This window comes from Myodes glareolus, chromosome 6 (genome assembly GCF_982192425.1).
Source record: "Myodes glareolus chromosome 6, mMyoGla1.1, whole genome shotgun sequence".
Taxonomy (NCBI): Eukaryota; Metazoa; Chordata; class Mammalia; order Rodentia; family Cricetidae; genus Myodes; species Myodes glareolus.
The window spans coordinates 21,279,584-21,292,372 of record NC_142031.1 but is presented as its reverse complement, the minus strand read 5'-3'; the positions used below and the strand labels follow the sequence as shown (position 1 = coordinate 21,292,372).

Sequence of the window (12,789 nt, the reverse complement as noted above, 5' to 3'; positions counted from 1 at the left end):
TGGGAAGACACCCCAGAGTGGTCTACCTTCCACATCCTCACTCCTCCTCACCCCACTTCTACAGCTGGATACAGTGAATAGGAGCCTGCTATACCAAGCCTCAAGCATGGAGGCCCCAACATGGCAGGTCTGCACACTGCCACGAGGGAATGACTACAACTTCACTGTTGTGCCAGGTGCTGGGCTACACGGGTCCCTCAATCCTTCCACCCATTGAAGTGCTACTGCCTTCCCCACCACACAGGTAGGGGAAGGGAGGCACAGAGAAGTTAAGTAATCTTTATAAAGTAACACAGCAGGGAAGTGGTAGATTCAATGAGTAGCCTAGGACACATGGCTTTATAGCTTGTCATGGGTCACCATGAGGCACTGTAGGCCTGGGAATGAAAAGCTATCTCCGGAAAGCCAGAGAACTTTGAGAGAGTGATCAAAATGCTAGCAGAGGAAACATTAACAAAACCTCTGAGCCTAAGTTTCCTCATCTGAAAAATCAGAATAAGGTCTGTCCTTCCAAACTACAACTGCCAGGAGCCAGGGGCCCAGTCTAGTGCCTGGGATACAGGGAGCCACTTACGCATGGATACCTGTTCTGATGTGTCCCTGAATCCCCGCACAGCTAAGAGGGGCATGTCCCTCTCTACTAAAGTGGTGTATCCCACTTTACCCCACACAGGGCCTGACCTGAATGCCTCGATGAGCCGCTCCACTTTCTGAGCCTCCCCCTGGACTCGAATGTGTGCCTGGAACTTCCGGAGGGCTTCATCTAGCTCCATGGCAGAGAAGTCCATCTCGTCCACAACACAGCTGGAACAGAGACGGATGGCCTGTGAAAGTGGTCAGGCCCATGGGGTAGTACATCCAGTTTTGTCACATGATGGGGTCTCAAAAACTAAGGGTTCTTGGATCTATGGGGACAGACAGACTGCCTCTGGAAAGCCTGCTCCTCAGATCCCCAGGCTTCTGAGGCATCCAGAGACCCCAAAGTTTTAGGAGACGTATGCTCCATGCATGCATGGTGTTTTCCACAGAGGAGCACAAATATGAGGCTCTTTTCCTATGGAGAGATCAGCACCATAGTTCATGTATTCCATGGGGACACAGGGGATGGACCCTGAAGAGAGCCCTCAGGTGCCAGAATAGGCTGTGTGCCTGGCAGTAGTCTTGCTCTTCTGTGGAGGGCTTGGTAGGAGCCTCTCAAGAGCCACACTGGACACTGAGTCATCCTAGTGTGCAGGAGCAGGACAGGAGGGGAGACCAGTACACTCTCCAGTCTCTCTGTGATGAGGACTGAGCAGAGAGGATGGGGCCTGGGAGGCATTTCCCAGGATGGCCTGGTGTCCATGTCACCTCTGAAAGCAGCTGTAGCCACAAAGCTAGAGTGGACTATGGTGGTGTCATCAGCCAGGGACCTGTCTCCACTCCCTGGCCCATCCTGGGGCCCAAGTAGGGCAGCAGGCAGGCAAAATATGGGCAGTTCAGCTTCTTTCCAGGAGGCAGGCTGGGGGCCTGGCCACTTCCTGAGGCCAGTGCTATTTTCTAATGGGAGAAGAACAATGCAAGGATTTCCTGAGACCAGAAACTCAGTAGGTGGGGGGTGGGCAGTGGGGACCGACAGTGCTGTGGCAATGGAGCTGCTTTCCCTCCACCTTGATCTCCATGCTCAATAGTGAGAGGAAGGGAAAGAACCATGAGGATCATTGCAGAGGTCTGCTGCATGCTCTTGGTTGAAAGGCACCAAAGCTTTAGTCCTTTGACTGTGTGTCTGGTCACGTCTATGTGCACATGTGTAAGTGCAGAAAGGGTTTCTGCATGAGTACATGTGTGGGTATATCTGACCCAGGCCCACCCCTCATACCTGGTGTCCTGTGTGGAAAAAGGCACAGTGTTGGCCAGCACCTCTCTGAGATGGAGGGGCAGGGGCAGTAGTCCTTGCCAAACTGCCTGAGACCACACTGCAGGACACTGCAGAACACCCATGCTGGTGAGCCTGTTTCATCTCTGCTCCCCAGCTGCTGTTGTCCTCTGCAAAGCACATGGCTAAGCAATGGCAGTGGTAACTATGTGCATCCTCCTCAATACTGACTTCTCTCAGGGCTCAGTACTTCAGTATTTCTGCCAGTTGTAAAATCTCAGTAGTCATAGAACTGGGGGCAATCCTAGCAGAGATAGCTAGCAGGCCATTGCACTGAGGACTGCTCTTATCCCGACCCACCTGTGTACTTCAGGGCAGAGACACAGTAGAGAAATTGTGTGCCCTTCTGCTAGGAGAGACAATAAACCCTGGGAAGCATTACTCACAACAGGAAGCAGCTGGAGGATGGGCCCAGGAGTCCTCCTCTCTGCAGGGTTTCCCATAGCCCAGTGTCATATACTCTAGCTTTCAGGGATGTTGGAGTGTGGCTGAGTGCTGCTCACCAGGAAAGTGAGATTATGGGTTAGGCATAGTTGGATGGACAGTTGTCTGATCAAAGAGACCACATAGATGTGGGTTACCTGAAGGTCATGTGTGATGGCAAGAGGCTCTGGGTGGAGTGGGGTGGAGTCTACATTAGGTACAGCTGTCAATGTGTACATAGCAGGGTAGGGATGTAAGAAATGGCATGGGGTATTGGATCAGACAAATAAGACTGGGTGGCAGAGGTGGGGTTCAGGCACGCCAAGTCCTCCAACTTCAGATTCACCAACTATACGCCCCAAATAGTAGAAAAACAAACAAATTTTGTCCACATCTGCCTACAGAGCATTGGCATCATATGGGGGTAATCAGTAGGTGTGAGATACTGAAGTCTGCAAGAAGATGTTTGACAAATGACAGATGGGCATTTTAGGAAGTACCCTGAGCATCTCGGGGTTTAGAACCCATCCCAGGAAAGCAAGAGGCAACTCTATGTCCCAGCAAACTGCAAGCCTGATGTTGCACACGAGTAGGTGATGTGCATGTGAGGGATTCATGGCTAACAGTATGTTGTGCATGTGGAAGGGGGCCCTGACCCCCCAGACTTACTCGAGCACATCACGGTTGAACTGCTTCTGCCGGTTTCCCAGGAACTCACCGATCATCTGGCGGCTGAGGCCCTTGCGCTGCAGCAGGAAGTGGGCCACCCCCACTGGCGTGTCGGGCACGAAGCCGCGCTCAATGAGATACTGGATGCCCTTTTCAGGCTTCCTGGGTAGGATGGACAAGAAGAATGCTCATGACTGCTCGACCTCTGGAGCAGGGGGAGCAGCAGGAGGAGGTGGGTTTTTTAATAGGTGTTCCATATCCTACCAACTCTGTTTACCTACTCCATCCCCTGGATCTCCTACGCAGCATGGGTGTGACTTCAGAGTTCAAAATGACATCTGTCTTGTCTAGTTCCAAACCCTTCACTCAACTGCCTAGATCCCAGGCTGGCACCGGAGAGGCTTCTGTGGGTGCTGGAGACACAATTGCCAGAATAACCTATAGATACTTGTGCAAACATGAACTACACCACACAGCAACAGACTCTCTGCCTGCTCATCCTCATGGAAGCTGCAGACAGGTAACAAGTAGGGATCCTAATGCTTGGCTATGGTTACTGTGTCCAGGCCTGTGGAAGGTCCACCCACCTGCACCAAATCAGAGTCCTGCTCCTACAGCTCAGCAAGTGTGTCACAAACTCTCTCTCTCTCTCTCTCTCTCTCTCTCTCTCTCTCTCTCTCTCTCTCTCTCTCTCTCCTGCATGGCCTGCCTAGGTATAAGGACAGCTAAGTCAGAGCTAGGGGTAGGAGGGGTCCCCGAGGGCAAGGAAGCCATAAATCTCAGCTGCAATAGTGCCCCAGCTTGACAGCCAGAGCCCCCAGGTTTTACTAGGCTGGAAAAGCAGCAAGCAATCTGCAAAGACAACTACAGCTCTGCCCTGATTGGTCCTCTTTCTAACCTTATTTTGTATGCACACATTCATCCAATCAGGGCCTAGCTGACACCACATCAATCTGACCTTCCAGAGCTGTACAAACAGAGGACTTAGTGAGAGCACAATGGACAAGGAGGAGAGAAGACAGTCAGACAGGAAAGGGAGTTGCCTAGAGGCAGCCTCCAGGACCGCAGGAAAAGGCTAGTAAGCAGGGGGGAACTCATTCCTGCCTCAGCCACCACAGATCTGGAATTCTAGCTTCCAGACTTGCTGGATCTACTCCTGCTCCTCCTGCCACTGACCCGCTGACTTACTGCAAAAGGACCACTCCTGGCTGGCACCCTGAAGTCCTCTGAGAACCCCAAATTTTAAGTCTCTCAGCTGTCACCCAAAGCCTGCTGAGAACACAGGCATGTAGCAGAAACCAAGCCCACTGCAGACGCAGATGGGAAACATTACAAATCTCTTGCCAACCTGTTGCACCCAAAGGCACCAGCTGGCTCCTATTGTCCCAGCAAAATTGTCACTCCCACAGCAGGTAGTTTCCTTATTTTCCCTTCTGTGTCTGTACTCCCCGCCCCAGAGGGAAGTGGGCCAAGAAGTTAGTTGAAGAAAGGAAATGGTCTCTACCTACTGACACTTGACCAGGACAATTCCGGCCCTGGGAAGAAGTACATACTCAGCACCAGGAAGCTTCATGCTGAGCAAACTGCTACAGAAGCAGAGCCAGAAGCTAGACGTCCACCAGATACACCACACTGGCCCTGCTTGGGAGGCCAGGGCCACAGGAAGGTGTCTGGGGCAGCAGTACAGGGTTAAGTGTGCCCTCCCCATCCCGCCAGGGTGTGGTCTCACTAGCTAGGTCGTCAGACCATATACAGGCCAGAGCATGGTACATTTGACACCTGTCTGGCTGTGTGTGGACAATTCAGAGTCCAGGGAAAGGAGGGGAGGAGTGTCCTCTGATGCAGACAGGCTTCTTCCTGCCCTCAGCCTCTGATTTCCTGTCTGTAAATCCGAGCCCTCAGCTCACCTTCAGGGAGGCCCTGTTGTCAAAGGATGACATGAATAAGTCTGAAAATAGTTGTGCAGGTGACTGACTCTCAGGATATGTGTCCTGCTCTGGAGGGTGGAGCTGTGTGGAACCCCTAGGGCCAGGTTGCACATCTGGATCAGAGTGGCTTCCTTTCCTTCTGTCCACAGTCACTGAGAGCTACTGAGCAGTAAAATGTGTTCTAGAGTCAGCCCAAGCAGACCCAGCCTGTGCCCATAGTGGGGAGCCCAGGCACATTCCCTTATCCCAGTGGGCAGAGTCTAGCCTTCTGTCTTCTGAGTACCACTGCCTACTGGCCCATTGACAGCAGTGTCCTGCAGATGTGCTGAGTCCATGAAGCTGGCCCGTCAGGTCCTGGCACAGCTGGCAATGAAGTAGCCCAAGATGACCTGGTCCATTTCTCACCCCAATGGGTACTCTGCTCCTTGCTTTGGGCACATTTTTACTTCTTTTCCTGCTACTATAATTATACACAGGCCCAGAATATGGGCTCCTATACATGTTCCCCTACCCAGAAAAGTGGGGATGTTCTATAGGGTGCTATGCTACAGCATCTCCCAGGGCTTATACTCTTCAGGAATTAAGATGTCAGACACTGAGCCTGCTGCAAGACACTGGACTAGTGGCATAGTCAGGGGGCTTGGGAGCCTAAGGGGGTCCTTAAGTGCAGCAGAGAGTGGCTTTTTAAGCAAGGCCTAAGGATACCCTTGAGGTAGAGGCCCTGAAGGGGTTGTTGGCTGAGGGTCACAGCTGTCCCAGCTTGGCTGGCAGTGAGGATTGAGGAGGGTAGACAGATAGTAGACAAGTGGGCTTAGAGACCTGCATGCTTGGAACAGGATGCTTAAGAGTCAGTTTCTGTGTTCTAGAACTGGCTGGTCTGAGGGTAACAGAGCACCATACTAGCCAAGCAGGACCTGGTCTCTGCTGGTGTGGGTGTGTGTGTGTGTGTGTGTGTGTGTGTGTGTGTGTGTATTTGGATGTCTGTGTAAGCTCATGTGTGGTGGACAGGGGTACAGGTAAAAGGGAAGACTCATAATCCTAGACAGCTATGGCTTGTGACCCAAGTCCGGGGTAGGAGGGGCTGACCCTACCTGGATGTCATAGAAGAAGTCATGGTACCTGTGGCTGAGAAGCAGGGACTAGGCTGCAAGCCACTGTGAGGCGTGGATGGACAGTGGGGACAGGCTGTGATAAGGGGTACCTCCAGAGCCGAGTGACAGCCTTTAAGAGGCTTTCTGCAGGAGTCACTACCTCACACTGGTCTGCATGCAGGAGGACAGTCATTTTGCTGGATATGCATGCTATGGAGCCCCTGCTATGGACAACCTGCAGTCCTTCCCCCACTGTGAATGAGGCAATTCCTGCCCTATGCAGACATGGTGGCCACTAGTCAGGCTTCCCTACAGGAAGGAAGCCAAGGGCCTGCTTTGATCTTTGAACTGTAAGTAGAGGGTAGCTCTTCAGCTACCTGCCATAGGCCAACCAAGTTCCCACCCTCCAAAACAATGTTCTCTCATTGGTGTGTGAGTCAGGTAGGGATCTATCTGACTGTGGAGACAGATAACAGGAAGTCTGGGCTTAAATCTCAGTCTACTAGCTGGGGACCCTGGGGCAAATTACTTCACCTCTCAGGGGCCTTTGCATCCTAGGGATAACTGGGTCACCTGGCAGGAATGAAGCAGGAAGTTTAAGCTGGAATCTTCCATCAAGCCCCTGGGAACTATGCAGACTATAAGGAGGAAACAGGCCAGGCCTGAGCAGGACCAACCAGAGGGACACCATAGCAACCTGGACAAAATGTGTCAACTTTATGGTCAGAGAGACTGGGGCCTTCTGAGGTGCTGTGTAGGGAGTCAGGAGGGTTCCTGGTGGAGGAAACCACTTCCTTTAAAGACAACAAAATCAGAGGCCAGAAGAGGCAAGTCACTGAGCTCCAGGATGCCCAGTAAGACAGTGCCAGGTCTTTCAGTACTCTGTTGCCTGAGGAAGCCCCCAAGCCTCCCTGAGCCACACCACCCAGGAATGGAAAGTCAGCTTCCTAGAGTATATATTGTGAGGACCTAGCATCAGAAAGCGTTGGCTTCTGTCTCTATGCCTCACCCACCTCATCGTCTGGACCTAGAGGTCTTTCTGAACAGGCAGGAGGTTGGCAGTGAGTCCACTCACAGTTCCACCCTGCTGTCTACTTCCGGGTTTGGCATGCCTGCATCCTCTAAGTCTGGCTAAGCCAGCTTTCCTGACATCAGGTTGATTTAGACTTAAGCATGACTGGGAGTCCGCACTTGTAGGCACTTCCCTCCACCGCTGCCTCCAGTCTCTCGTTGTCATTCCACTACAAACTCTGTGGCAAAAGCAGCTACGGATGGCTCTGAGTGAAAAGAAGAACGAGACTGTGAAGGGACCTTACAGAGCAGGAATGTTCATCTGCCCCTCCCACAGCCAGCTGCACAAGGCCAAGAAGAGCCTCCAAGGCCTCTTCAGTGGTAGGAGGTCTGACTGCAAAGGCTGAGCATGATGACAGCAGCCACCCATAGTACCTCCTGGGATGGCAGCTGTAGGCCAGGCCTTCGCCCCTTTGTCCTAAATTCTGTCCAAGTCCTGGGAGCAGGGACGCACACCCATTTTTTCAAGTATGTCAAATGAGGCTCTGAGACCCAGGGATATACTCCAGGTCTTGGGGTAGATCAGTGGTATAGTTGGTCCCCTTCTGCCTGCGATTTTGGATTCCTGCCTTCTCTGAGAACTGTCTACCAGATGTGCAGCTGGGGCCTGGACAGGGGGCTGAGCATCCTGGAGTCTGGACAGCGGCCTGAGGACATCTGGAGGTGGCACAGCCTCTTGAGTGAGACCCCCACTACTCGCCTCACTGTCCCTGCTCTCCTGTTTCATTTCCTTTTTCTGGCTCTCTCACTGTGGATCACCATGCAGCTCTCTGCAGGCTCCTAAGAGGGATGCTCTGGACAGACAGGTAGGTATCACTTGCTAGACAGTATCATATAAGGCCTATGTGTCCTGGAGGGAACTCAGGTGTGCAAGTAAAGATGGGGCCTAGAGGAATGGCAGTAGTGAGAGCAGGAGACCAGTAGTAGAGGAGACAAGCAGGGAGCAGAGCCTGGGAGTAAAATCAGAGGGGAATGAAGGTTGGGTTTTAAGAGTGGGAAACTGGCATGGTACTGGGACTGCTGAGGACCCGTAAAGGCCTGGCATAGAACACAAAGGCCCTAGGGCAAAGCAGTTACACTCCAGCCCAGGCCAGAATGCTCAGGCTCTCAGATCTGTCCCTGGAGGGGCCCTGGGGTTCTATGAACTAAACCTTGAGCTGCCAGTCAATTCTGACTCCTAGAGCTCTTCCCCACATCTATGGAAGAGCTTTAGAAATGGACCAAAAGGCTCTAACACTGGCAAAGAGGTCTGGTTTATCTGGCAAACTTAAAGCAACATGACTTCTCTCAGAATTTTCTATGTTCCCTGGCATCATGATTGGGGTGAAGGAGGAAACTGAGACTGGGTGCTTGTTAGGGACTGAGCTGAGAACCAGCCAGGGCCTTGGTGTCTGTTTCACATGGAACCTTACTGCTTCCTGCCAGTGGCTACCAGCTAGATCTCTCAGAACCAGAACTGCTGCAGGCTGCCCCTTTGGGATCTAGGCTGGCCTGGCGTGTTTCACAGTATGCACCTACCTTGGTCTCCAGTAACCACAAGGCTGGTGCCCCTGGAGAGCCAAGTTAATTTTCATTAGTTTTAATTATGTACGTCCCTAGGTTGGGTCTTCCAGTCCTGTCTCTGGCAGTGTTAAGGGGCCATTTCTCCAAATTCACTTCCAATCTGGAGATGGCTCTAGTGTCCACTGAAGGATCTCAATGAATTGATTCTAAAATTCACAAGGAACAACTATCTGTGAAAGATGTGACAATGGAGAGTTCCTTGTCTTAATACCTAGACACATGAGGGTCTGGGAAGATAGCATTAACACACATATATGCATGGGCACACACGTGTATCAGCACCTGCTCACTCATGAAAACACACACACACACACACACACACACAGAGCAGATGTATGAAAGTGTAAAAGTTGGCATTTGCCTAGCCTTTTCAAGACCCTGGGTTTAGTCCCCAGCAGGGCAAAATAATTAGAAGAATAGAAAACAAAACATAAAAAGAAAAAGCAATTTCAAACATAGAGGTACTGGTGGCTGCACCTAGTGAAATTAAATATGTCCATCAGATAAGAGCAGTGCAGCTAAAGCCAATTAGATGCTTCTCAGGGTCCTTTCATTGTGTTCAAATTATATCTGCAAAGAAAAACTCTAAGAAAAAGACAAGAAAGAAAAGGAGCCAGCGGGGGACATACTTCTAATTCTGAGAGTCATCCTTAAGAAGGCCCCATGATGACATATCCTCAAAAGTGACAAACATTGGACCTCAGGAGGCTCAGGCAGGAGGGTCATAATGTCAAAGGCCGGCTGGGGCTGTACAGTGAGTTCCAGGCCAGCCTGGGCAATTTTGTGATATCCTGTCTCAAAATATGAGGGAAGTACTTGCCACTGGTACTAAGCTCAAGACCTAGAACTGGGGGAAAAAGTGACAATGAAGAAAAGTGAGATGAAACAGAGAAGAGCTGGCAGATGGTGCCTTTAAAGTAAGCAGAAAATACAAATTACAATGATATATTCTATACTCTGCCCGGAGGAAGCAGGGCAAAACAAAATGTTGTGAGTGGGGAGCAAGCACTGTCAGATCAGGGGTGGGAAACTGGTATAGCCCCTTTTAAACATGAACTTGGCAGCTCTGATGCCTAAGAAAATCCCTACCCAGGAGCCTACAATTCCATGCTGTCATCCTGAGAAGGTGTGGGGACAGTCCATACACAGTGTCATGTTTCCAGAGTCATGAAGAGACTGAAGCAACAAGCCAAATGACCTTCAGAGGACCATGCTGGGGTGCACCCCATGGGGCACACAAGAAATAAGGTCCATTATCACCAGCAGCAAGACCTTCAATAGTCTCTATACCATACCCTCCCTATCAGGTCCCTCTGTTGTCGCAGTCCATCTGCGATGGATGCTCAAATCATGCCATCCTAGTCTTGAAGGAGCAGCAGGGAGCAGCGAGGTGTGGTTCAGATGTGGCTGACCCCCACTGTGCCCCACTACCCTCCTGTGGCCCTTCTGGGAAACTCCTAGGGTTTATGTTTGTAACCAGCAGGCAGGCTAGTCACATGCTTTTCAGGTCCACAGCCCCCAGGGAAACCACACCAGGCTGGAGTCTGATGACCCCAAATACCAGAGTCCCCAGGGAAGGAAATGTGAAATCTCAGGTTAAACAAGAGTTGCCAAGGTCCCCTCCGAGGGTGTGCTCAGTCCTCCCCACTTCCCATGCTATTTTTGACCCTGCTAAGAATAGTTTACTTTAAATATCCACCTCTTACCATAGCTTCACTCTCAGGAAGGCCCAGTCGCACTTTCCCTGAGCCCCTCCAGAGCAGCCACTCAAATATTCTGTCTGTGGCAGCCTACAGATAGAAACCTGCCACCAGCTTGTTCAAGACCTTTGTGCTTCATATCATCTGAGGCTGAGCCTGCTATGAGGACACATGGGTGGAAATGATGGGTAGGGATTTACCACAAAAGAGTCCCCACTCTGCTGTCTAGCCCAGGAACGTCAGCCACCTCCACAATGGTCCTTGAAAGGAGCTGGGTCTCCTGACATTCAAAGCTGCTCTAATCATAAATGTGGCGCAGCATCCTGCCTTGACCTTATTATAAAGACTGCCTGAAACTCCGGTCTCAGTGGGGAGGTGGGCAGAGGCTCACAGCAGGAAGGAAGGTGAATTTGCCTCTTGCCTTATCCTGCCTAGGCCTAGGGTTGTGACTGCCAAGGCCATGTGGTTCTGTCCACATTGCATGAAGGGGAAACTCACTTGTTAAAGAGATTCAGGCCAATTCGGTAATGCCTCTTACGGATGACATCATTGCTGAAGGCTGGTGAGTCCCAGCTGTTGCGGGTCTCCTTGTGGTATGTCTGCTTGCTGAGTGTCTGTTCCCGCAGGCTGTCCCGCGATGAGGACTCAGAGCTGCAGTTTATGGTATCGTTGGAGTTGGATGTGCTGTTGATGCTATCATTGTCCCCATCTGAGTAGTCAGACTCAGATTTGCTCTGCCGGTTGGCTGAACCATTGATGGCCAGGTGGCTCTCGAGAGGTCTGGGGGGCCGAGGCCGCAACTCGGGCTCCTCCCGGGGGAGGCCTTTGGGGGGGCCACCGTGGGGGCCATGCTTGGGGCTGCCTTGCTGTCCACCGAGGCTGCGCTCATAGGCGCTCTGCCTCTTGAGTGAGCTTCGATCTGAGCGGTCACTGAGTTCCACTGAGCTGTCACTGGGTGGCTCAATGGTAAGCAAGGGAAGGTGCTCCACCCGCAGCCTTGGCTCTGGCCGCTCCAGTGATGGTGTGCTTCGGCAGCTCGTGTCTGTGTCAGCCTTGTCCTCCTTGTGGGCCAAGGCCCAGTAGTCCTGGGCTGTACCCCCAGCCCTTAGCCGCAGGTCCGACTCTGTGCTGGAAGGCCGATCCCCAGCCTGTGAGAGCGGCAGAGGTGGTGACAGCTCTTCCTCATCAATGTAGAGGGTGACATCGCTATATGAGGCTGTCATCTCATCCAATTTGTGGTGGTCCATGCCATGACTGAGCTTGGGCTCAGTGTCCCGGGCCCGTGCTGTGTCTGGGGCTGGTACCGCCTCACTGTGTAGGCTGCGGCAATTGAGGGCATCATCGATGGACTCAGCCAGGGACTTCACCTGCCGGGAGAATGCATCCTCCAGTTCTGTGATGGCATCTGCAAAGTCACTGGAGGGTGCTGGAGACTTGAGGGCTGGGTCGCTAAGGTCTCCACATTCTGATGGCACCAGGGCACCCAGCTGGGAGCCATCATTGGTCACAGAGACCTGCTTGCCCTCAAAGTAGGAGCTGTGCACCTTCTCGGGGCCTTCAAAGGAGAACTGCATCCTCATGTTGGACAGCACAATGCGGCGTGACATGCGGTTCTCTGACATGGAGCTACGCAGGCGCTCAAAGTTCTTGTTCATTTGGTACTGGCGGAACGCCGTCTGGATGGTGCGGGCTGCATGGCGGGTCACAAGGCGTCCCCCATACTTGCGTTCTAGCATTTCCACCTGGTGGGGTAAGGAGAGGAGAATGTGGGCCCTGTGTGATGGCACAGAGACAGGTATCTACCCTTTATATGCTCTGTAGCGATGTAACCTGGGATGGTCTCATCACATCCCCAAGTTGCTTAAAACAGCAGCTTGAGGTGGTTGGAGGTTTTCAGTGTCAGGGTAAAGGTAGTAACACACACGTGCTGAGACTCTCAATACCTCTGGCCACTGAAGCTATGGACCCTGCAGGTTTTCTAAAAATGTATCTACAGATGTGACCCCAGAGCTGGGGAATCTGAGGCATGAACAGGTCAGAACCTAGTGAGAGGGTGTGGCTTGACCTTGGCTCTGCCTCTCTTTAGCTTGGACAAGCCTTGGAACCACGAAGTCCTCCATTTCCTTAACTGCAACATGGGGCGGTAGTAGAACCCACTTTCTAGTGCTCTGGTAAGCTCCCAGTGATGAAAGGCAGGTGCCTAGCATAGGCCAGGGGCAGCTGGATGAAGAGCTCAGCCCCATTCCCAGGTGGCAGATGCAGCTGTGAGGTCTCTGTGCTCCTTGCTATACAGATGGCTGAGTTGAGACCTAGGTAAGACTTGGCAAGGCTGGCTCTCCTTTTATCCAAAGGCTCCATGAGCTCTGAGGGGCATGGTTGTGAGTTGGGAGGTGTGCTGGGCAAGTTCTCAGGCACCTCAGCTCAGTATCTGT

The 12,789-nt window shown here is 52.1% G+C and overlaps 1 protein-coding gene across 15 annotated transcripts in view; it reads right to left on the bottom strand.

Moving 5' to 3' along the window:
• Positions 1 to 12,789, bottom strand: part of Iqsec1 (IQ motif and Sec7 domain ArfGEF 1) — a 334,563-nt gene that overhangs the window by 17,682 nt on the left and 304,092 nt on the right. For all 15 annotated transcript variants that reach the window (XM_087907048.1, XM_087907047.1, XM_087907044.1 and 12 more), the window contains 3 exons: positions 10,856 to 12,099; positions 3,005 to 3,166; positions 682 to 804 (listed from right to left, as the gene is read on the bottom strand). In XM_087907048.1, coding sequence (XP_087763174.1) covers positions 682 to 804; positions 3,005 to 3,166; positions 10,856 to 12,099 — 1,529 coding nt within the window. The remainder of the gene's footprint in view (positions 1 to 681; positions 805 to 3,004; positions 3,167 to 10,855; positions 12,100 to 12,789) is intronic.